General features: G+C 41.4%; 1 protein-coding gene across 1 annotated transcript in view; it reads left to right on the forward strand.

The window, feature by feature from the left end:
• The window catches only part of LOC110161437 (FYVE, RhoGEF and PH domain-containing protein 4-like), a 26,630-nt gene that overhangs the window by 2,218 nt on the left and 1,624 nt on the right, over positions 1–22,788 (forward strand). Inside the window, exons 2-14 of the mRNA XM_020926176.2 lie at positions 844–978; positions 2,565–2,997; positions 7,743–8,139; positions 18,359–18,504; positions 18,803–18,959; positions 19,719–19,857; positions 20,386–20,444; positions 20,583–20,726; positions 21,228–21,400; positions 21,571–21,601; positions 21,939–22,022; positions 22,106–22,231; positions 22,308–22,433. Coding sequence (XP_020781835.1) covers positions 844–978; positions 2,565–2,997; positions 7,743–8,139; positions 18,359–18,504; positions 18,803–18,959; positions 19,719–19,857; positions 20,386–20,444; positions 20,583–20,726; positions 21,228–21,400; positions 21,571–21,601; positions 21,939–22,022; positions 22,106–22,231; positions 22,308–22,433 — 2,150 coding nt within the window. The remainder of the gene's footprint in view (positions 1–843; positions 979–2,564; positions 2,998–7,742; positions 8,140–18,358; positions 18,505–18,802; positions 18,960–19,718; positions 19,858–20,385; positions 20,445–20,582; positions 20,727–21,227; positions 21,401–21,570; positions 21,602–21,938; positions 22,023–22,105; positions 22,232–22,307; positions 22,434–22,788) is intronic.

The following is a 22,788-nucleotide window of genomic DNA, read 5'->3' on the forward strand; positions in this document are numbered from 1 at the left end:
CTCAGTTAGAAGCATGCTGTTTCTTGCATGTTGGGGTAGACTATTTGTGAAAAAGATAAAGATCTTGTGCCACAAGATCTCACAAGACAAAATTGCTACAAGATTATGCACACATGAGAAAAATTGTCTGGTGAGATCTTTTTAGTTAATGTTTACATTTGTATTAGACAAAAAAAAGGGTTACATATTAGTGAGTTACACCTCTTATAGTTCCAAAAAACAATGCTAGAATGGAAACTAAAATATGAATTGAAAACTGAATTGCAAAATTTATATATTAGGAATTAAGTTAAAGTCTTGTCTCTTTGTCGTGGATCCAATCTCTTATCTCGTCTCATTTTGTAGAAACTGTGTCTTGTTCCATCCCCAATAAACAAAAAAATATATATAATTCAAATAAACTTATTCTTAAAATTAAATCTAAATCTTATATACAAACACATAAAATGGTTTTCAATATTAATTTTCTGAACATAAGCAATTTCAACATTTAATAATTGTAATTCAAGTCTGAGCTCCAAACCACATACTTTTACTGACAAAGGATCTCATGATTTTAAAAAAGAGACATTACACATCATTATTGGTGTTTTGAAATAAGTGAATCTCTGTAAAATTAAAGTTTGGTTGAAGTTTCAGCCCCATGTGGTTGTTCAGAAGTTAATGCAATATATATCACCTGATTTCACAATTAAAAATAGCGTGTTTCCTATTGTGCAACCTCTGTTTTGGTTTTAGTGACTACAAGTGTTTGAAAAGTTGTTTACGACTCAAAATACCAGCAGTCTGGTTTAGGTTTTTTATCTTGTGTCTTATCTTATCTTTTGTTGTTGTTTTTTTCAGATAGTGACGTGCGTTTCTCCTCCTGCTGCAGACGGTCATCAGACAGACTCTGTGGAGCAGGTCCAAAGTCCAGACTGGAGCCAGAGGAAGACCACGAGAGGACACCCTCTAAGAAATCCCATCACAAACCACAAGGTAATAACCCCACTCATGTCAAATGTACTTGTACTTACTGTAACTGAAACTGCATCATGAAAACCTTGTAATGGATCAGATTTAAAGATGCATTATGTAAAATTTCCATTGAGATGACATTGCTTTGGTGAATGTTCCACAGTACGACTTTAAATGTATCCAGCTTTGCATATTACAGGTGATGCAATTGCTACACAAATGCCTTGAAAAGTAAGGACGTGTTTTTTTTTTTTTTTTTTTTCATATGATAAGTTTAAGGCTATACTCTGGAACTTTCTAACCAAACTAAAGTTACACAGTGGACTTTTTAAGTGATAAATAAAATCGTTTTGAGAGTGAGGATCATATTTCATGCCAGATGTTTTTGAATACTATAACTGCAATATTTTCTAATGGAATAAATGTGCAGAGTGGAAAATTATGTGTTTTTCCATGACTGGAGCCGCTGTTAATAACTGTAATTTGGTCTGTAAAAATGGCAATTCTGTTTCCTGACATGGCATGCTTTACTGGGTATGTCATTACACATTGTGCAATCTTTACTTGAATACTGACGAAGATGCCAATGTTCACATAAAATAGCATATTTAAAGGTGAACTGTGTAACATTTCTAGTGGAGAGTGTGCCACAAATTTTGTCTAAAATGTTCCACGGTAAAGATTAAACCTATCTATCACAAGGGAGACGAGCAGGTTACAGCACTAGGCTACATAACAAATGGAATCCGTGGAGAGTTCACTCCTATTCATGGAAAGAATTATTGTATTTAGCAATAGAAACACACGTAATGAATAAATGCTAGATGTATATGTTAATGTCATACTATGGAACATTCCAGGCAAAGCAATAACATTTATTTATTTATTTATAAAGGAAGCCCTTTGAGATGTAGCATCTCGTTTGCGAGAGGGTCCTAAATACATTAACAAAAATAACGTTTACAGAAAAGAAAGAATTCATACTATACAATCCAGGACCCTAAGATATACATCTCTCTGATTTTATCATCACCACACCTATATTTGTAAATTAGTGAAGAAAAAGAGCAACTCTATGTACAACAGGAAGTGCATACAACAAAAATGTATTTTTATCAAAAACAGGAGCAGGATGTTTGTTAGTATCTGAAGACTGATCCCTTAAAATGGTGAATCAATGTAATTGATCAGATTGAGGAGGGCAAGTTGTTCCAATCATTTGGAGCTTTGAAGTTAAATGCTCTGTGGCCAGTTTCTTTTTTTATTGTAGGGACATTAAAAAATAGTTTTTCAGTCTGACGTAAATTATATGCTAATCAAAAACTCTTTTAAGTAGTGTGGGAACTTTGAGTAATAACATTTAAACACAAATTCAACATCAACATGTCCATGGAGATGTAGCTAAGGTAGGTAGTGGACCCCCCACCAGAAAACTTGGGCAATGCATCTTTAACCTACTTTTATTTACAGAATTATAATTATGTATATATAACAATATATTTTCTTATGCTTTCTATAGTTACTTGTATATATTTTGTATTGTTTAGCCTGATAGCGAGAAGACTTTTGAAGGTTGCCCCTAAAAACAACTACTATGTTTGTTGCAGTCCCACCTAAACCTCCTCACCTCCAGACTCCAGTAAAGTCCGGCCCACAGCACAAGCATGGACCCAAAGAAGACCAGAGTCCAAACCAGGGGCTAAACGCATTCACCAACCCATCCCTGAACTGCTACTCACCCATTCCTATTAAAGCCAGTTTTAAAAATGGAGACCCTATCAAATCTCCTCAAGCTATTTCTTATCTCATACCTTTGGGATCACAGAGCTCAGCAGATGTAGGCATTCAAAACTGTAACCCCAAAAGTGAAGGAAAGTGCAGTCCAAAAAACGTTCACAGGAAGATGTGGACCTATACTCCTACCAAGAACTCCAAATCTTGGCTCGGAATAAATAAAATAGCAAAGTTGGAGGGACAAGAGAGGAACACACCAAAGTCTCTGAGTGTGCCTGACCTGATCACTTACCTGGAAGAAAGCAGGTTAGACCAATATTTTTTCTGTTATTTTGTGTTATTCCTGCCATGGCTGCAAAATATTGTTACACTGTATTACAAGTCTTAACTGTTTACAAAATACAGAAATAGTTTTTGCAATTCAGAGCTCCTGAGTGTATAGTCCGGTTCCTTATATACTTTTGTGGGAATTTTTGGGGGATTTGCTAACCTATATATATTTTTGGAAAGGTTATAGTATATGGAGTCAGAAAATCAATGTTTGCATTTGCCCACATGTCTTTATGGTGGCCATATTGGATTTTTTTTTTAAATTGCCGCCAAAAAACCCTTTTTGGAATATCTCAGCCTCTGAATAAGTTGAAATGTTGATTTTAACTGCTAAACCCACATTTTCAGGGTCAGGGAATCAAATGGTGCTAGTTACAAACCTGTAAGACCTACCCAAATTAACCCTTAGATGAATAAGTGGGTCAAAAATGACCCAGTTTGGTTGTTTTCTTGCAATTTCACTGTAATATTCACATGTAATACTCCATGTTCCTCCAAAAACATGTTTTTTTGTTTTTTTTAAATGATCCTGCTGAAATACATCAACAATATGGGTAAAACAAATTATAAACATCACATGCAGCTGGTCAGATAACTCAAAGAGTTTAAAAGTAGCTAACATAAAATTTGGATATTGGATGTAAACACATACATTTAGACACAATATGATTACACAACTTTTTTATGAGACATTTTCTATACATCATCATCATCATCATCACTTTCATACAACCACAGACTGTATATATGAGTGGACAGATCTAAAACTGTAGCCGCCATGTGCCAAATAGGAAGTTCTCCAGGAGGCTCTTCCGGCTCCTTCTGACTCTGGCTCCAATGGACTTACATTAGGATCTTGTGGCTCCTCTCTCTGTACCTGCTGCAGTAAGCCTCAAACATTTTGGTCTTAAAATGTTTGTGTTAACCCACGACACATGATCCTATTCATAATATAGAGTCTGGCTCCAGATTGGCTCCTGTAACCATGAACATCACGAGCCTCATTTGAGTGGTACTGAACTCTGTGGGTCACACTCACTTAGTCCACTTCTTTTATACAGTCTATGCAACAACATGGCTTCGGAATCATCATCATTCTGGCACTGGCTGCTGCACTGACACATGTCGGTACAGGATAAACCTTTAGTTTCTGGTGTGCAGTTCTGCAGTCGCCTTTGTACTTGGCAGTGGTGAACCGTGGACCTGGACCCTGAGCCTTCATTAGGACTAACTGCTGCTATCATGACATCATTTATTTAAAGAAAACTAAATGAAGCAAATTGCGCATGCACTTATTGCATATATTTGCTTAATAAACATTAACTACTGTTCAACAAGATGGACAGATCCACGGCTGTCCGGGCTCCGAGCTCTGGTCTGGCCATGGGCTCTGAGCTCCAGTTCTTCCGTCGTCCAAATAGGGGTGTCCTGCTTGTTTTTTGACACTGCGGTCTCGCTTATATTTGCTATCACAGGGTATTCACAAGATGTTGTGGTATGTGTGTGTGTATGTATGTGTATGTATGTATATATATATATATATATATATATATATATATATATATATATATATATATATATATATATATATATATATATATATATATATATATATATATATATATATATATATATATATATATAGGGAATGTGGCTACAGCCAAATACCTGCAAAGAGTGAGGCAAGTCCTAAGAAGCCAGCTCAATGGCAAGAACAAGGCGCAGGCAATCAACAGCTCTGCCCTGCCAGTGATCAAACACCCTGCAGGAATCATAAGCTGGCCAAAGGAGGAGATACAGACCACAGATGTTAAGACACGAAAGCTCCTGACCATGCATGGAGGGTTCCATCCCAATGGCTTGAGAGGGTCTGAAGGACACACAGAGGCTCATTCTGGAGGTCAGGAGCAGGCCCTGGGCACTTGAGTAATAGAGGCCCAGATCTACCACACCAAACAAGAGCCACGGTGTAGATTGTGCAAAGAGGGTCCTGAGACAGTCCAGCACAGAACTGCAGGGTGTAAGATGCTGCAGGGAAAGCAAACATGGAGCGACATAACCAAGTGGCGGGCATAGTGTACAGAAACATCTGTGCAGAGTACGGGCTGGAGACCCCAGGATCAAGGTGGGAAACACCTCCAAAGGTTGTGGAGAACGACCGAGCCAAGATCCTGTGGGACTTCCAGATACAGACTGACAGGATGGTGATGGATCAACCAGACATAGTGGTGGTGGATAAGAAACAGAGCAGAGCCGTGGTGGTGGACATCACAATACCAAGCGATGGTAATATCAGGAAAAAGGAACCGCCTGTCAATCTCACGTTCCGTCCTCCCCTCACTCATGAACAAGACCCCGAGATACTTGAACTCCTCCACTTGAGGCAGGGACTCTCCACCCACTCGGAGAGGGCAAGACGTCTTTTTCCGGTCGAGAACCATGGCCTCGGATTTGGAGGAGATGATCTTCATACCAGCCGCTTCACACACGGGTCAAACTGCCCCAGTGCTGCAGGTCCTGGTTTGATGAAGACAACAGGACAACATCATCTGTGAACAGCAGAGATGATCCTGTGGTCCTCAAACCAGACTGTTCGGCCCCTGACTGCACCGAGAAATTCTGTCCGTAAATACAATGAACAGAACCGGTGACAGTTGCGGCCCTGGTGGAGTCCAACATGCATCGGGAATAGGTCTGACTTACTGCCGGCAATGAACACAGCTCCTGCTCCGGTCGTACAGGAACCAGACAGCCCTTAGCAAAGGGCCCCGGACCCCATACTCCCAGAGCACCCCCCACAGGAGACCATGAGGGACACGGTCGAATGCCTTCTCCAGATCCACAAAGCACATGTGAGCTGGTCCAGTGTTCCACGACCGGGACGAAAACCACGGTCGGATTCTCCTCTCCAGTCCCTGGCACAGACCGGGGAGGCTGAGAAGTGTGACTCCCCTGTAGTTGGAACACACCCTCCGGTCCCCCTTCTTATACAGAGGGACCAACACCCCGGTCTGCCAGTCCAGAGGTACTGTCCCCGACCGCCACACGATGTTGAAGAGGCGTGTCAGCCAAGACCCACAACATCCAGAGACTTAAGGTACTCATGATGGATCTCATCCAGCCACGGGCTTTATATTATGAATAGGATTTTTTGATGGACAAAATAGCAAAAAAAACCCCAAAAAACTAGAAAAGCACTCAGAGAGCGCAGACCTCCACCAAGGACTACCCCCATTTTTTATAGAAATTGCGATAAAATCAGTCTTCTGGATCAGATCCGGAACAGCCTTTGGAATATGAAAGAGGATCCCATTGTCAAATTTCATGGGGTTTGGTCAATAATTAACCGAGATATTGAGAAACAAAATTTTTGGCCCTATTTACCACAATGTTAACTAAAATTTCAAAGTGATCCAGAATCCAGGATTTCTTCCGGATCACCCCCAAAATGAAATCAGTTCTTCCTTTTCACATTTCCAACAAATCCTGACAATTTCATCAAAATCGGTCCATAACTTTTTGAGTTATGTTGCTAACAGACAAACAAACAAACAAACAGACAAATGCCGTCAAAAACATAACCTCCTTGGCGGAGGTAATCAGGATCATGTAGAGCGGGTTCATACAAACATTTTAAGACCAAAATGTCAAGGCTCACTGCAGCAGGTATAGAGAGAGGAGCCACAAGATCCTAATGTAAGTCCATTGGAGCCAGAGTCAGAAGGAGCTGGAAGAGCCTCCTGGAGAACTTCCTATTTGGCACATGGCGGCTACCAGTGTTAGATCTGTCCACTCATATATACAGTCTATGGTTGTATGAAAGTGATGATGACAATGATGATGTATAGAAAATGTCTCATAAAAAAGTTGTGTAATCATATTGTGTCTAAATGTGTGTGTTTACATCCAACATCCAAATTTTATGTTAGCTACTTTTAAACTCTTTGAGTTATCTGACCAGCTGTGATGTGATGTTTATAATTTGTTTTACCCATATTGTTGATGTATTTCAGCAGGATAATAATAATAAAAAAAAAAGAAAAAGATGTTTTTGGAGGAACATGGAGTATTACATGTGAATATTACAGTGAAAATGCAAGAAAACCAAACCGGGCAATTTTTGACCCACTTATTCATCTAAGGGTTAATTTGGGTAGGTCTTACAGCTTTGTAACTAGCACCATTTGATTCCCTGACCCTGAAAATGTGGGTTTAGCAGTTAAAATCAACATTTCAACTTATTCAGAGGCTGAGATATTCCAAAAAGGGTTTTTTGGCGGCCATTTTTAAAAAATCCAATATGGCCGCCATAAAGACATGTGGGCAAATGCAAACATTGATTTTCTGACTCCATATACTATAACCTTTCCAAAAATATATAGGTTAGCAAATCCCCAAAAACTTCCCACTAAGGTCAAAAAATGGCAATAAGGAACCGGACTAGTAGTTTCAGATGAAGATATTATGTTATTTTCAGATCTGTTCTAATAATGTTTCTTCATCAACAGTAAGTAACAACATTATAACATGGCTTAAAGACAAGAATCAATTTTGTGTAATTTAAGACTTTAAAAAGGGGTCTCACAATATAAATTTTTAGTGTTAACAATTGTTAAGAGAAAAAATTGTATTAAACTTGTCTAACTCCATGGAAACAAGCAAGTTTCTTAGGGCACTTTTTAATTTAGTTTTATTTTCAGTAACACTTGTTGATTTTTCAGTTTCTATCCTGAAAAAGACCGTTCTCCACTACAGCCTCTGCAGACCAACAATATTTCTGATTCTGAGATGTTCAATCAAATGGACAATTTCGCAAATGAAAAAGCTGCCCACTTCTTAAAACCGGAAGTCAATGTCAGCATGGACAAAGCAAATAAGCCTGTTGTCATTAATGAAAGCAGTCAAACTGAAGAGCCCAAAATACCAGTGGCCAATGTTCCAAAGTTTTACTGCAAATGGACTGAGGATGTAATTATTGACCATGACCACAAGGAGGAGCCTGAGGAAAAGGAGAGTGTGAAAGAAGAGGTTGATCCAGAGCAGAAATTACACCAAATTGCAAATGAGTTCCTTCAAACTGAGCGGGCCTATGTGGCTCGACTGCACCTTCTAGACCAGGTGAGAAATTGTTTATTTTTATACACATTTTATACATCTATATCTTTAAAATTTTTTGCCATCAGAATGTTCAAAAATGCTTTATAACTCAACATAAACCACTATTTTGAATTTCCACTGTAGAAATGTCAGTTAGTTTGCTTTTCACAAAAAGTATAACTTATAGTAAAGTTTGTAATATATCAGTAGATTTAAAAAAAACTAAATAAAACAAACAAACAAACCAAAAACTATTGTGGTGTCAACAACAACAGCAACATCTGTGCAGTGAAACCAAAAATCTGTCCTCCATCAGAAATGTTAACCATGCTTTGTTATCACATGCAACTGGTCAATCTGAACTTCAGTTGAAATGGCATTACATTCCACTTCACATTTACCTCCATTCCATTCAGGACTTATTTGTTTACAGACCTTTAAAGAAGAGCCCGACCAATATGGATTTTGTTGTGGCCGATATGAAACCGATATAATGGAAGTTGGCGCTGCCGATAGCCGATATAATCACCGATATATTTAGTGATGTAAAAATTCACTGTAAATCTTGAATTGTTTAAAAAACTTAGGTTTGGCTCTAGTGAATTCTAAATTGGGTTTATTTAGGCAACATTTATTGTTATTCTGACACTTTACATCATATTTACATACAGTAGATTGGCCTAATGGCATTTTTGCATCACATTCTAGCTAGTAATGATGGGTATTCCAGTTTTTGTTTTGTTTTTTGAAAATCAGCTCTTTTGGCTCGGCTCACTAAAGCAGCTGGCTCTTTCGGCTCCCAAGTGACTCTTGAGATTGTTTTGTTGCAGGCAGGACTAAACAAGAACTGAACCAGGACTGAAAAAAGACTAAACCAGGACTAAAACAGATTTAAACCATGTGTAAAACAGGACTAAACCAGAACTGAACCAGGACTCGGTTTCTATCTCTCTCCCTCACTCGAGCCCAAGATTAGTCCTGGTTTATTCATTTTATGCTGAACTGCAGCCAAATATGCCCTTTTTTTCACAGGATAAAAAACTGTCAAACTACTGTCAAACTACAGGTCTACATGCGGCTTGAAGACAGAAAGTGAGAAAAACAGAAAACACTGCTCCCAATAAGAAACATGCTCCCGTTGTTCGCTTCAAAGAGCCGGCTCTAAGAGCCGCTTCGATCGCGACTGACCCATAACTCCTAGCTAGTAAATAAACAATCGCTATTAGCCTTTAGCCGTAAAAACGTGCGCACCGCGGTAATTAATTATATGCATAAATGTGGATCATTCACACGTCTATTCACAGCTCATTTACATATCAATGCAGGTCCAGTAACATGTATACGGCCAATGTAGTCACTTTACACTAGGCCAACAGAAAACGGCCTGTTTATGTGTGGGAGCTACAGCAGCTAATCGCTAACAAATAAACAAAACTAGCTTCAAAGTCGATGTATTTCCAACACTCACCGCTCACACAGGCTCCTCCTCACATCATAAGTCTGCACTAATAAATGTCCTTTTAATCCAGACTCAAACCGATTGTCGTAAAAAGAATATAATCTCAATGTTGCGCACCGCTGCGGGTGTAACAGTGATACCTCCAACTATCAACACCAATGTTCACTGTTAAAACTGCAGGCCATCCTCATCTCAAGTGTCATCATGAACTCATAAAACAGCAATATTTAGAACTTTGTACAAACTCATCGCACATCAGCAGCAGAAGCTCTGAGCTCGGGTAACAGCAGCAGCAAAGGCGGTAAAGGGGAGACCTCAGCAGCGTCTTGGTCAGATGGTCCGGAGGCTTTGTCCTCCATTTGCTGGTTCCAGACGGGGGTGAGTAAGACCAGTGCTTGATGGACCGGGTCTGAGTGGTTCCGTGTCATCGTCTGCGCGCTGGTTCCGTGTGGAGAAAGCGAGAATGTGCTGTGGACTACAGGTCTGCTCCGGTCTTTCGCGCTCAAGAACCGCGGCTGGTTCCGAGGTGGTGCAGCATCGGGACAGAAGCGTGAGTCAGTTTGGTTGGTTATATGTTGTTCTGAGCGCCCGTCCTCCGCGCTCTTGGTTCTCCCCGGGGAAAGTTCTTCTCAGGCCGAGGCTCCTGACACCACTCCCCGCTTCAGCTCCTCTGAGCCCAGACAGAACCGGAGCTGCTACCGCTGGATCAGGACTCTGGTTTGGATCTAGTCCGCCTGTATTTCTCATACTAGGCTAAAAGCAGGACATTTTTGAAGTTGAATCAATTGAGTAGGCTGGTTGCTACGTGAACACGGGGAACACCGGGTCGTCTCTGTGCGTGCAGGTCGTGAACAGAGGTACACCCCCCCAATTCTGACTCACTCTGGAGCCACATGTTCGCACATTGGCTCTGATCTTCGTGTATTACATTCTCTGTATTGGCCATTGTTGGCAAAATAATTCGGAAATGAATCGTCTGGAGAACAATCTGTTAGTGCGCTGGAGTCGTACAGCGCGAGTTCTTTCTTGCCTATCTTTCTCTCTCACCTGCCCACTCTCTCTCTCTCCCTCCCTTTTCTTAATGGAAAGTAAATTTGCTATTGTGTCCCTGATGCACTGAGGTTTGAATGTATAGCATCTGTTTTTCTTTTTCTTTTATGATTTATATATTGTGCACGACCAGGGATGTGCGAACTGAATTGCCCTTTGGAATTAATAAAGTTGATTGATTGATTGATTGACTAAGATATGGGCAAAACAACAACATTCAAACCAGTCTATGAACCTATGACACCATGTCTTTTGAAGGGTAAACCACTGATTTGTCTCCGTGGAGATGGGGAGTATTGCAGTAAACCAAACTATCTCTATAAAGACAAAATGTTAATGCTCCCAGGTCAAGTTACAAGTCAGATCTGTGGAGTGACAAGTCTTACATTAATAATGTTATGCACACACTTAAAACGGCTATAACTTATAATAGGTTACAAAGATAAATTTAGTGATATACTGTATAACTTTCCAGTTAAAAGAATAGCATCTCCATGGAGACAAGCAAGTAGCGGACTCCAATCAGAAAAGTTACATAATGCCCCTTTAAATAAATTGTAATAAACAATACAATGTACATGTACTTTAATTTTTTATTTTTTTTTAAATAAGAAAAGAAAATAAGAATTCCAAATCAGCCTTCTGTATATTGACTAATTTCCGTACATTCTTTAAGGGTGATCTTCTGATCAGCTCCATCTCTGGTTCATCATCTTCTGAAGACATGATTCTTCTTGTCAACTTCATCAAATAATTTCTGATCAGCTCATGTTCTTCATCTTCTGGCAGTGGCGGACTGGCAATTGTTCTGGAAAAGCCCAGAACAGCCGTCCGCTCGTGGACCGGTCCTCAATTTTCACCGTGGGTCGATGTGTAGGGGAAAATTCCAATCTGCCCCTGTCTTCTGAAGATACAGTTCTTCTAGTCAGCTTCATCAAATCACTTCTGATGTACTCTTGTCCTTCATTTTCTGGAGACATGGTTCTTCTCTTCAGTTTCATCACATCACTTCTGATCAGCTCATGTTTTTCATCTTCCGGAAACACGGTTCTTCAGGTCAGCTTCATCAAATCACTTCTGATCTGCTCTTGTCCTTCATCTTCTGGCAGCGGCGGACTGGCAATTGTTCTGGAAAAGCCTAAAACGGCTGTCCGCTGGCGGACCAGTCCTCAATTTCCACCATGGGGGAAAATTCCAGGGCCGTTTTTAGGTCCCAATCTGCCCCTGTCTTCTGAAGATACAGTTCTTCTAGTCAGCTTCATCAAATCACTTCTGATGTACTCTTGTCCTTCATTTTCTGGAGACATGGTTCTTCTCGTCAGTTTCATCACATCACTTCTGATCAGCTCCTGTTCGTCATCTTCTGGAGACACGTTTTTTTCTCGTCAGCTTCATTAGATCTCAGGACCACGGGGCTCAGATGTCCCCTCCAAACCAGTCACCATGGGAACAGAAACAGAAAAAGAAACAAAGTTAAGGCGTGTGCACATTCAAAATAAGATAATATGGAATTATTTCTTACCTCATGTTTGTTTATTATTATTATATATATATTATCATCTTCTGGCAGCAGTGGACTGGCAATCTGTGTATTCTGGAAAAGCCGTCCGCTCATGAACCAGTCCTCAATTTTCCACCGTGGGCCAATTTGTGTGCTTCATCACATCCCTTCTGATCAGATGTGAGCTAACCAGTGTGGGTCCTTGGGCAAGACCCTTCGTGCTACTGCCCACCTCATACAATGATGAGAGAGAAAGAAACGTATGACATGCCGGCTCAGACGTCGCCCAGGCCAAACAAGGTCTGCATCAGGTGCTGGGGAACCAGGGCACCTTGATGAAAAATGGGCTCTGTTGGGATGCTACTACTACAGTAACCCTAGGCAGAGGGGTTACATGAACAGGATGTGGGAGAAATGGTTATTACGATACCCACAGTCCAAGCTAACGGCCAAACAACTAGTAGCTCAGTGTTCCAACATCCACAAACGGCAACTGCTATCACAACTAGAGATTGATGAGGTACAACACAAATGCCACGGCAAGGGGGAACCAGTGTGCCAGGTCAGAGGGGAGTTGACACCAACTCCCCAACCAGAGATTGGGTACGAAGCCCCAATAAGTATCACGCTGAGCAAGGCAGCGACTGACCTGAAAGATAAGATCATGGCCCGAATGAACACAAGGCAACCCCGATGCCAGTTACAGAGGCTAAGTGAAGTACCATCTGAAAGTCTCCTAGACAATGTGAATGCAGCACTGAGAGCGATCCCTACCACAACAATCACTGAAACCTAGATGTGTTGGGCTATAAGAGCAACCATGGGAGCCATGTTGCCCATACCTGAAGCACTCGAAACTGCATTGGCCAGCCGCTGGTGGATCTGAGAGAAGACCACAGCAACCTCCCTGAACAGAATTCAGTCACCATCACAGTGGCAGATATCCAGGGAAGAGTCTCAGGTATGAAAAACTGGACCGCACCGGGCCCTGACATGATCCATGCGTACTGGCTAAAGAAGCTCACTGCTCTCCATGAGCGCCTGGCAGCACAAATGAACCAGCTGCTAAGGGACTCACCCTGAATTGTTAACCCAAGGGCGTACGATCCTGATCCCATCCAACTATCTCCACAACATGGAAGCTCATGTCAGGCATCATTGCGGCTAAGATAAGTGGGCACACGAATCAATACATGAGCGCAGCACAGAAGGGTATCGGCAAAAACACCAGGGGAGCCAAACACCAACTCCTGGTTGACCGAACAGTCGCCCGCGACTGCAGAACCCGTAAGACCAACCTGTGCACTGCCTGGATTGACTATGACTCAACACATGGATCACTGAGTGCTTGAAGCTGTACAATATCAACAGGACTCTAAGGGCGTTCATTGCGAACTCGATGCGGTTGTGGAAAACCACCCTTGAAGCCAAGGGCCAAGGGGAAGCCACTTGCACATGTGTCCATCAAATGTGGCATATACCAAGGAGACTCACTGTCCCCACTACTGTTCTGCATAGGCCTGAACCCCCTCAGCCAAATAATCGACCGCACTGGCTATGGATACCGACTCACCATCAGTCACCTCCTCTACATGGATGACATCAAGCTGTACGCTAAGAGTGAGCGAGACATCGACTCACTGATCCACACCACAAGGATCTACAGTACAGACATTGGGATGTCATTCGGGCTTGAGAAATGTAGCAGGATGGTGACAAAGAGAGGGAAGGTAGTCCACACAGAGGGGGTGTCACTCCCAGAGGGAACAATAGCAGACGTTGAGGACAGTTACAAGTACCTTGGTATCCCACTAGCAAATGGCAACCTTGAAGAGGCAACAAGGAAAGCGGCTATGGCCAAATACCTGCAAAGAGTGAGGCAAGTCCTTAGAAGCCAGCTCAATGGCAAGAACAAGGTGCAGGAAATCAACAGCTACGCCCTGCCAGTGATCAGATACCCTGCAGGGATTGTAAGCTGGCCAAAGGAGGAGATACAGACCACAGATGTTAAGACACGAAAGCTCCTGACCATGCATGAAGGGTTCCATCCCAAATCCAGCACCCTGAGACTGTACGCAGGCCGGAAGGAAGGGGGCCGAGGACTAGTGAGTGTGGGAACCACTGTCCAGGATGAAACATCCAAGCTCCTTGAGTACATCAAGGACAAGGCCCCGGCAGATGAGGTGCTCAGAGAATGTCTCAGACAATGGGGTCCAGAGGAAGAGGTGCTGGAGGGACCATCATGGCAGGACAAACCCCTACATGGGGCGTACCACCGGAATATAACTGAAGTGGCTGATATCAAGAAATCCTACAAATGGCTTGAGAGGGCTGGTCTGAAGGACAGCACAGAGGCACTGATCCTGGCTGCTCAGGAGCAGGCCCTGGGCACTCGAGCAATAGAGGCCCAGATCTACCACACCAGACAAGACCCACGGTGTAGACTGTGCAAAGAGGCTCCTGAGACAGTCCAGCACATAACTGCAGGGTGTAAGATGCTGGCAGGGAAAGCATACATGGAGCGACATAACCAAGTGGCGGGCATAGTGTACAGAAACATCTGTGCAGAGTACGGGCTGGAAACCCCAGGATCAAGGTGGGAAACACCTCCAAAGGTTGTGGAGAATGACCGAGCCAAGATCCTGTGGGACTTTCAGATACAGACTGACAGAATGGTGATGGCGAACCAGCCAGACATAGTGGTGGTGGATAAGAAACAGAGCAGAGCCGTGGTGGTGGACATCGCAATACCAAGCGATGGTAATATCAGGAAAAAGGAACACGAGAAGCTAGAGAAATACCAGGGGCTCAAGGAGGAGCTGGAGAGAGCCTGGAAAGTAAAGGCATCAGTGGTGCCTGTGGTGATCGGAGCACTCGGGGCTGTAACCCCCAAACTGGAAGAGTGGCTTCAACAGATACCGGGAAAAACAATGGACATCTCAGTCCAGAAAAGTGCAGTACTGGGAACAGCAAAGATACTGCGCAGAACTCTCAAGCTCCCAGGCCTCTGGTAGAGGACCTGAGCTGAATGAGGGTGAGAGAGACCTACCACCGTGGAAGGTGAGAAACACATTATATATATATATATATATATATATATATATATATATATATATATATATATATATATTATATATATATATATATATATACTATATATATATATATATATATATAATCTGTATAAATCAAAAAGTATAAGGTGTACTATACAGGAATTTCTGGAAAACTGCAGTACTCAGATTTGAATTGAGAATAAAAATTACAGTTAACTCAACAAGAAAAGGTTATGTCTTATCACCAGTGTTTGTTGTTTTATGAAATCCTACATAGTATTCCTTACCTTCAATCTATTCATTTAAAAAAATCAAGAAATCAATCAATAAATCAATCAAGAAATCAATTGGATGATGGGCGTGGTTGAAGGTGGTTAAAAATCGCCGCACTGAGCCAAGCTCTGAGTCTCAGAGGCTGAGTTCAGTCCTCGTCCGACTCCGAGTCTTGGAGCAGGTGGTGGTACTGGAACCTGAAGCGTCCAGACGTTCCAGAGGAGGTGGAGGGGCCTGGGTCGGAGGTGGAGGGGCCTGGGTCGGAGTTGGTGGGGCCTGGGTCGGAGGTGGTGGGGCCTAGGTCGGAGGTGGTGGGGCCTAGGTCGGAGGTGGTGGGGCCTGGGTCGGAGGAGGAGAGGCACGGCCGCTTGGAGCTAGGGTGGTCCTGTTCTTCATCATCTTCAACCCTCAAGCGCTTGTGTCTGCTGAGAGGAATGAAATCCAGAGCAGGACCCATAGGAGGAGGACAGGGAGCAGCAGGAGAGCTGGGTGCTTGCGGCTGAGGAAGGGGGGTCGGGACGCGATCCTCTGGCTCCAAAGCTTGAGCAGGATGAATCCACCCGGTCGCCCAGAGACGAACTAAAGCTGCTTCTATACGTGCTTCTATACGTGCTTCCTCTTCGCGCAACGCTCTCATCTCTTCGTCCTCTTGGATCAGCTCTTCCCTCTTTTCTTCCTCTTGGAACAGCACTTCCCTCTCTTCATCCTCTTCATCTTCGTCTTCCTCTTCGTGCTCCTCCTCGTCACTCCAATCCCAAACTTCATCAGCTGGCCCGACGATCCAGTCCGCTTCAATACCTAACCCAAAAACAAACCAAGGACCACCTACCTCTAACTCAACTTGGTCCTCCAGGTCCAGAGGGTCCTGAAGGTCCTCAAGGTTCACTGCAACAGATTGAATCATGTTAAACACCCATCAATTTGTAGCTGGAGCAAGTCAGACTAGTACCACAGACTCTACTAACTTATACTACTCCTACTACTCAGTTATGTAAGTAACATATGGAAGGTGTATGGTTTATATCTGAAGAAGCCAGAGTTTGCAGGGACGATTTGTTATTTTGATGTTTGTGTCTAAACTAACTGTAGGTTGATTCTGATCAGTTCAGATGACCTATTTTACTTTTACATCTATTGTGGCGTTTTCCAAATTGAGCAATTTGGAACGGCTGAATACATTAGGTTGTGTATGACGTTGTCATTACAGTGCTGCAATGCATGGTTCAAGAACAGAAGGAAAACAGGAACATGTGATCAAAATTAAGATAAATGATACTATAAAGACATACACTAGACACAACACTGTCCGCAGAGTAAAGCTCTAAGGCTACAAAAGTGCACAATAAGTAGATCTGACTGGAGTTATGAACAGTGCAGCAAATGGACAAGAATAAACAGTACATAAAGTGATTTGAGTACACTATATTATGTGTACAATAAGTAGCTATAACTATGTATTATCTACAGTGCAGCATATGGACAATTTAAATCAAGTGACTTGGGTGAATTGTATTTGCAAAGTCTCTCATTATGTTACAGTATTGCACACGATTAGGCCTACTACAGGTGGATGGCACGTAAAGACCTACAGCGCTAAGAACACACCATTTTTATTGTGAAGTTCTACTTGGACTTGGGTCATACTTGAGTACATAATTGTAATTTAAAGAATATAACCAAACATTAGGCTACAGTACATTTTGCTGGGTTCTTGGTGTTTGCCTGACCTAATTCATTCCATTATGGGGGCCTATTTGATGAATGAGTTCATAATTATTAATATAGTTATGGATTATTAGTTGAACCCTTTAATTAAGCATGTTTTTATACTTTATAGGCTATATGGTGGGTCCTACAGGTTTTCTTGCAGTGATTTGAGTCTGGCAGCTCCTCCTAAACCAAACCTCAAATGGAATGCTCAAATTAAATCCGAACACCGGGATTTCTATGGAGATCAAAAGTGCATTTTTTAAACATTCCAATTTACAATGGCTAAGCTAGCGCCATGTTTTTTCAAAAAATGCCATTCAAACCCTGATGAATTAAGATGCTCAGACAATACAAGACAAATTATTTCCTATAAATGTGACGATAAATTTTCACTACGCACTCGTGCTGATATGTTTAGAGCAGTTTCACGAGCTATCTTGACCCAAAATTAAATCGTTGAGTAAAAGTCACAATCAACTTTCCTAAACCTGCGTTAGGAGCCAAACCTTACACCCAGGTGGACAAAACTGTTCTTGTCATTAAGTATTTTGACTATGTTATTAATATTTATCATAATTTATCATGTTTGAATGTTATTTGAGTAATTTTACCTTCGGGGAGTTCCAGGTTGTCGAGGAGGAAGACGAATCCACCCATGGTGAAGTAGTCCCGGTTTGGTGTGTTTTCAAACCTTCAAAACAGTGAACAGAGAGTTACTGAGTGTTGTGACAGTGTTTTATAATCGCTGCTGGGCTAATAAGAGATGAATATCAAAGTTACTTACAAGTGTCTACAGAGCGTTCAAGAAGCCTTTCTCTCAAGTGAGAAGTGAGCAACTGAGCGAGCGGACGTTCTGTTGCTATGGCCCCGGTGCACGACGCACCTCCTGACCGTACGTCTTTACGCCTTGACTCTGGTGGTGTGTTCAGGGACAGTACGGACTACACCGCAGATAAATACTGATGCGGAGCCACATATTAGGACATTTATCTGTCTGTAAATTGGATTAAATGAACATAATGTAGAGAGTCTAAGCTTTATAACGAGGTATAACATGCCCACGTCATCAGCAAGCATTTCAGCCGATAGCCGATATGTCTCCAGGTGCCCATATCAGCCGATAATATCGGTCAGCCGATATATCGGTCGGGCTCTACTTTAAAGATTTTATTAACCTGTTTTTGTCCTCAGGTGTTTTGTGCACGTCTGACAGAAGAAGCAAACAGAGGCTCTTTTCCTCCTGAAGTTGTCAAAAACATCTTCTCCAACATCTCCTCCATTTTCTCCTTCCACAGTCAGTTTCTGCTCCCAGACCTCGAGAACTGCCTCAGCCACAGGTGAGGGGCTTTGTATTTTAGTTGGTGGTATAAAGGCTGACATACATAGGGCTGGAAATTGCCAAGAACTTCCAAATACTATACATGTGATTAATGTACTGTATGCATATCAACATAGGCCTTAATTTGGTCTGTTAATAAATAACTTGTTCATCAGTTCAGTCAAGTCTAAAGTGTTTGTACTGTAGTTAGTTATGCAGTTAATATAAACACATTTCTGACAGAAGTGTCTATATATAATATGATTATATATATATACATACACTCACCTAAACTTTTAATCTTTTTTTTTTTCCAGAGGTGAATGTCCAGGGCTGGGCAATGTCCTGCTGCAGCACGCCCCCTTCATGAGGATGTACGCAGACTATGTCCGAAACTTTGACCAGTCCTTGTACCTGGTCAGGACCTGGACTGAGCGCTCCTCTGCCTTCAGGAACATCATTCAGGAAATACAGGTGAGGACATAAGATAGTCTATGGTCTTTAGTCACCAATTAGCCACAACAGACTTCTTCAAAACGCTGTATGTGCTTCTCCTGACATCGGTTCAAAAATGTTTCTTCAAAGGGTATTTGAACATTGTAGTGATTATTCATTCACTCCATACTCGATGGTAGTAAGATAGCACAATTGTTGCCACGACTGATCTTGGTTAAACTGATGGAAGCAAGGCTGCCAATTTGCGCCCCTCTGTCCTCCACCAATCACTAACGTACACACCACATTCATGCTAGAGGTGGGTGAAATGTCTTGCCTATACAACAACAGTACTTGCTCTGAGTGGCTATCGAAATGTCAACCAATAAGTGGAGTTAATATGATTAACTGAGACTCAGGAGCTGGACCACGCCTCCACCTTCTCTCCAGCCAACCATAGTTTATCTCAACCATGCCTTCAATTATCCCGAAGCCCTATTTATATGGCCATCCCGACATCATCACCTGTGTCAGCTCTCTCGTCCCCCTCCATCTCACCCCGTGTCTCTCATCCATCCTTCTGTTCGAAGACATCATCTTTAAGGAGGAGGGGATTCTGAATCAGGGGTGATTATTTTGAATTGGAGACAGAGCGCCCACCCTGAGTCTCCCTCCAGCCATCACATCTGTCCACCATCAATAAACATCTTATCGTATTTCGTTGTTGTGGCGTGGTCCTTGCTAGTGAATTCTTGATTTCAGTGGTGGTGTCTGAATGTGTTTGTGTGTTGTGTGCAGAGTCTGGAACAGTGTGGCAGTCTGACCTTGCAGCACCACATGTTGGAGCCAGTGCAGAGACTTCCTCGATATGAACTCCTGCTTCGGGATTATTTGAAGAAACTTCCAGACGATCACCCAGATTATCAACCTGCTCAGAGTAAACCATAGCAGTATTAAAATCCAATAAATACAAGGCTCCTGATAACTTCTACTGGTGACTCATTGTTAAAAGAGCACAATATAACCTTTACGATGCTTTGCCTGTTATGTTCAATATTAAAGCATTACGCTTTACCATGAAAATAAGCAAGTAGAGGGCACTTCATCAGAAAAGTTTTGTATCCCTCTTATAATTAATGGCTCATTGTTTAAAAAATACACATTTATTTGAATTAATGAGAAATGTTTTCAGGTTTTTGCAGACTATTATCTTTTAGCTATAAGAGTTTAATAATTAACATGACTCATTATAAATACTAATGGCTTAAGAGTTTCACTGTTCTTTTTATTGTAGCTCATGTTTTATTTACATTAAGAAAACAGTGGTATTTTAATACTTTATGGTCTTCAGTTATATAATTTTTTGTTTGTTCTTTTCAATATAAGTTCTTGTGTCTATATAAGTTGTAAAGGACCACTTTAATTACAAATATTCATTAGGTCTATTATATTTGTCTCTTTACAGAGTCATTGCAGACTATTTCCATGGCCACAGTCCACTCAAACAGCGCTGTTGAAAAAACTGTAAGTTTCCAAAACACAGCACTGTCCTGTAGATTTCACTGTATACACTAATGACTGCACTGGTGTCTGCATTGGTCAAACTTGATACTTTTGTGTTATCATATGTGTATTGTTGTGTAACACCGTGCTTCTTGACAGGAGAATCTGAGGAAGCTGCTGGAGGTCTATGAGATGGTGGGAGAGGAGGAGGTGATCAATCCCAGTAACGAGTTTTTGAAGGAGGGTCGATTGGTCAAACTGGCCGCCAGGAACACATCCGCCATGGAGAGACAACTGTTTTTGGTTAGAACAACTAAACTATTGTGTACTGCCTTTTTCATAGGTGTAGGTAGTGTTGGGAAGAAACATATGCTTTGAACTATTTGGTATTAGTTAGAGAAAAAAAGAAAAAAACACCACTCCTTTTGGTGTGTACATGTGCGGTTTCACTAATTAATGATAAATAAATGCAACAGTAAACAAGTATAATGCAGCTCTATATGAAAGTATTAATCAGTACTCTGAACCATGTATCAGAATATATTACGAAACACTTATTAAGGCATATTTTGAGTTTCTGGGACGTCTGAAATGCACGGTATTTTAAAATATTTTATTATATTATGCTCATTATATTAGGATAAGAATAATAAATCATAACTCTGTTTAATGTAGAGACAGTTTCAAAGAGGGTCATCTGGATGCTGCCTTTGCGTTTTTGATCGCATTGAACTACTCCTGGTCGAATGAAGGAATACACTCTTTTTAATATTGATGTTTTTATCTTTATTTTGTGTCCCACAGTTCAATAACTTCTTGCTGTGCTGCTCGCCTAAGTTCAGTCTGGTGGGGCAGAGGTACACTGTGCGCTACAGGATCGGCATTGACGGGATGAACGTCCAGCCGACCGCAAACGATGGTCACCCGTTCACCTTTCAGGTCTCTGGGAAGGAGAAGACTGTGGAGCTGCAGGCCAGGTGTGAGAGAAGGGCAGTTTTTAGTCCTACTGTAAATGAGGGCTTGATCATTGCTCTGGTTTGTTTTGATATTGACATTTATGTATTTTTGTTGATAAAATTATGGTGAATGCATATTAATACATCTTCACAACAGTACTAAACTTTTCCTTATTATTGTCCTCATGTAGTTCTGAAGAAGAACGTGATGAATGGATTAAGGTAATGTTCAATCTTGTGTATTTCTTCCACAAGCACGTTGGTAAAGGGGCACTATGTAAATTTTCTAGTGGAGGGCCTGCCACTTGCTTGTTTCTGTGGATAGGATACCACATAGTAAGAATTCATGCTTTTCCAATGGATTTTATTTCATAAATATAACACCAGAAATTGAATAAAGATGTGCAAGATAAATATGTCTAATGCCATTCTGTGGAACATTCCAGGCAAAGCAATAATTGATCTAATGTAGACAAGCGGGTGACCTCCATCTGAGAAGTTACATCGTGCAGCTTTTTTTTTTTTAATTGTTTCTTTAAATCGTGTCTTCTTCCTGCAGGTGATTCAAGAGGCCATTCAAGTTTTCCAAAAGAAAAATGAAACCTTCAAAATGGCCGCCCGAGAGCTCATTGTGAAGGAGCCTGTAAGTTTGGATGCATTAACAAAATGTGCAGTACCACTTTTAAATTATTTAAGGTTTTACAATGGTTCTCTGCATTTATGAAGATGAAGGAACTAGGACGCCGCGCTCCAAAGTGGATCCGAGATAATGAGGTGACAATGTGTATGAAATGTAATGAGCCTTTTCATCCCCTCACCAGAAGAAGGCACCACTGCAGAGCCTGTGGATGTGTAAGTAGGATTTATACTCAAATTAACTTCTACTCTCTCATTTACTTTTACTGTTATGTCCTCTCTACTTTAATAGGTTGTGTGTTGGAAGTGTTCAGACAATAAAGCAGCTCTGGAGTACGATGGGAACAAACTCAACAAAGTGTGTAAATCCTGCTACCTTGTTCTGACTGCTCAGCGACAAGAGCAATGGAGAGAAAATGTGAGACACAGTTTCTTTATCGATTTCGTTTTATTCTCAAAAATGATTTATTTGTTGGGTCACCAAACTGTACATAGTGATTCTCAAACCTTTGACACAAAGTACCACTTGGTGATTACACAACTAAAATAATGATGACTAACCTAAAAGAGGTAAAAAATATGGTGTACACTGACACTTAATTCAGCAAATATTTGAACTGCAGGGGAATCCATGCACTACAATTTGCTGTAGTAGTAGGTTAGCAATAACTGACTCTAGTAAAAGTAGAATATAGTGAAGTATACTAACATCAGAACATTGTTGGACTAGAAGCAAAAGTGATTCTATAATGGCTTACTATAACCCTTACAAA

Source organism: Boleophthalmus pectinirostris, unplaced genomic scaffold, assembly GCF_026225935.1.
Source record: "Boleophthalmus pectinirostris isolate CB_2022bp ecotype Guang Dong unplaced genomic scaffold, ASM2622593v1 HiC_scaffold_18, whole genome shotgun sequence".
NCBI lineage: Eukaryota > Metazoa > Chordata > Actinopteri > Gobiiformes > Gobiidae > Boleophthalmus > Boleophthalmus pectinirostris.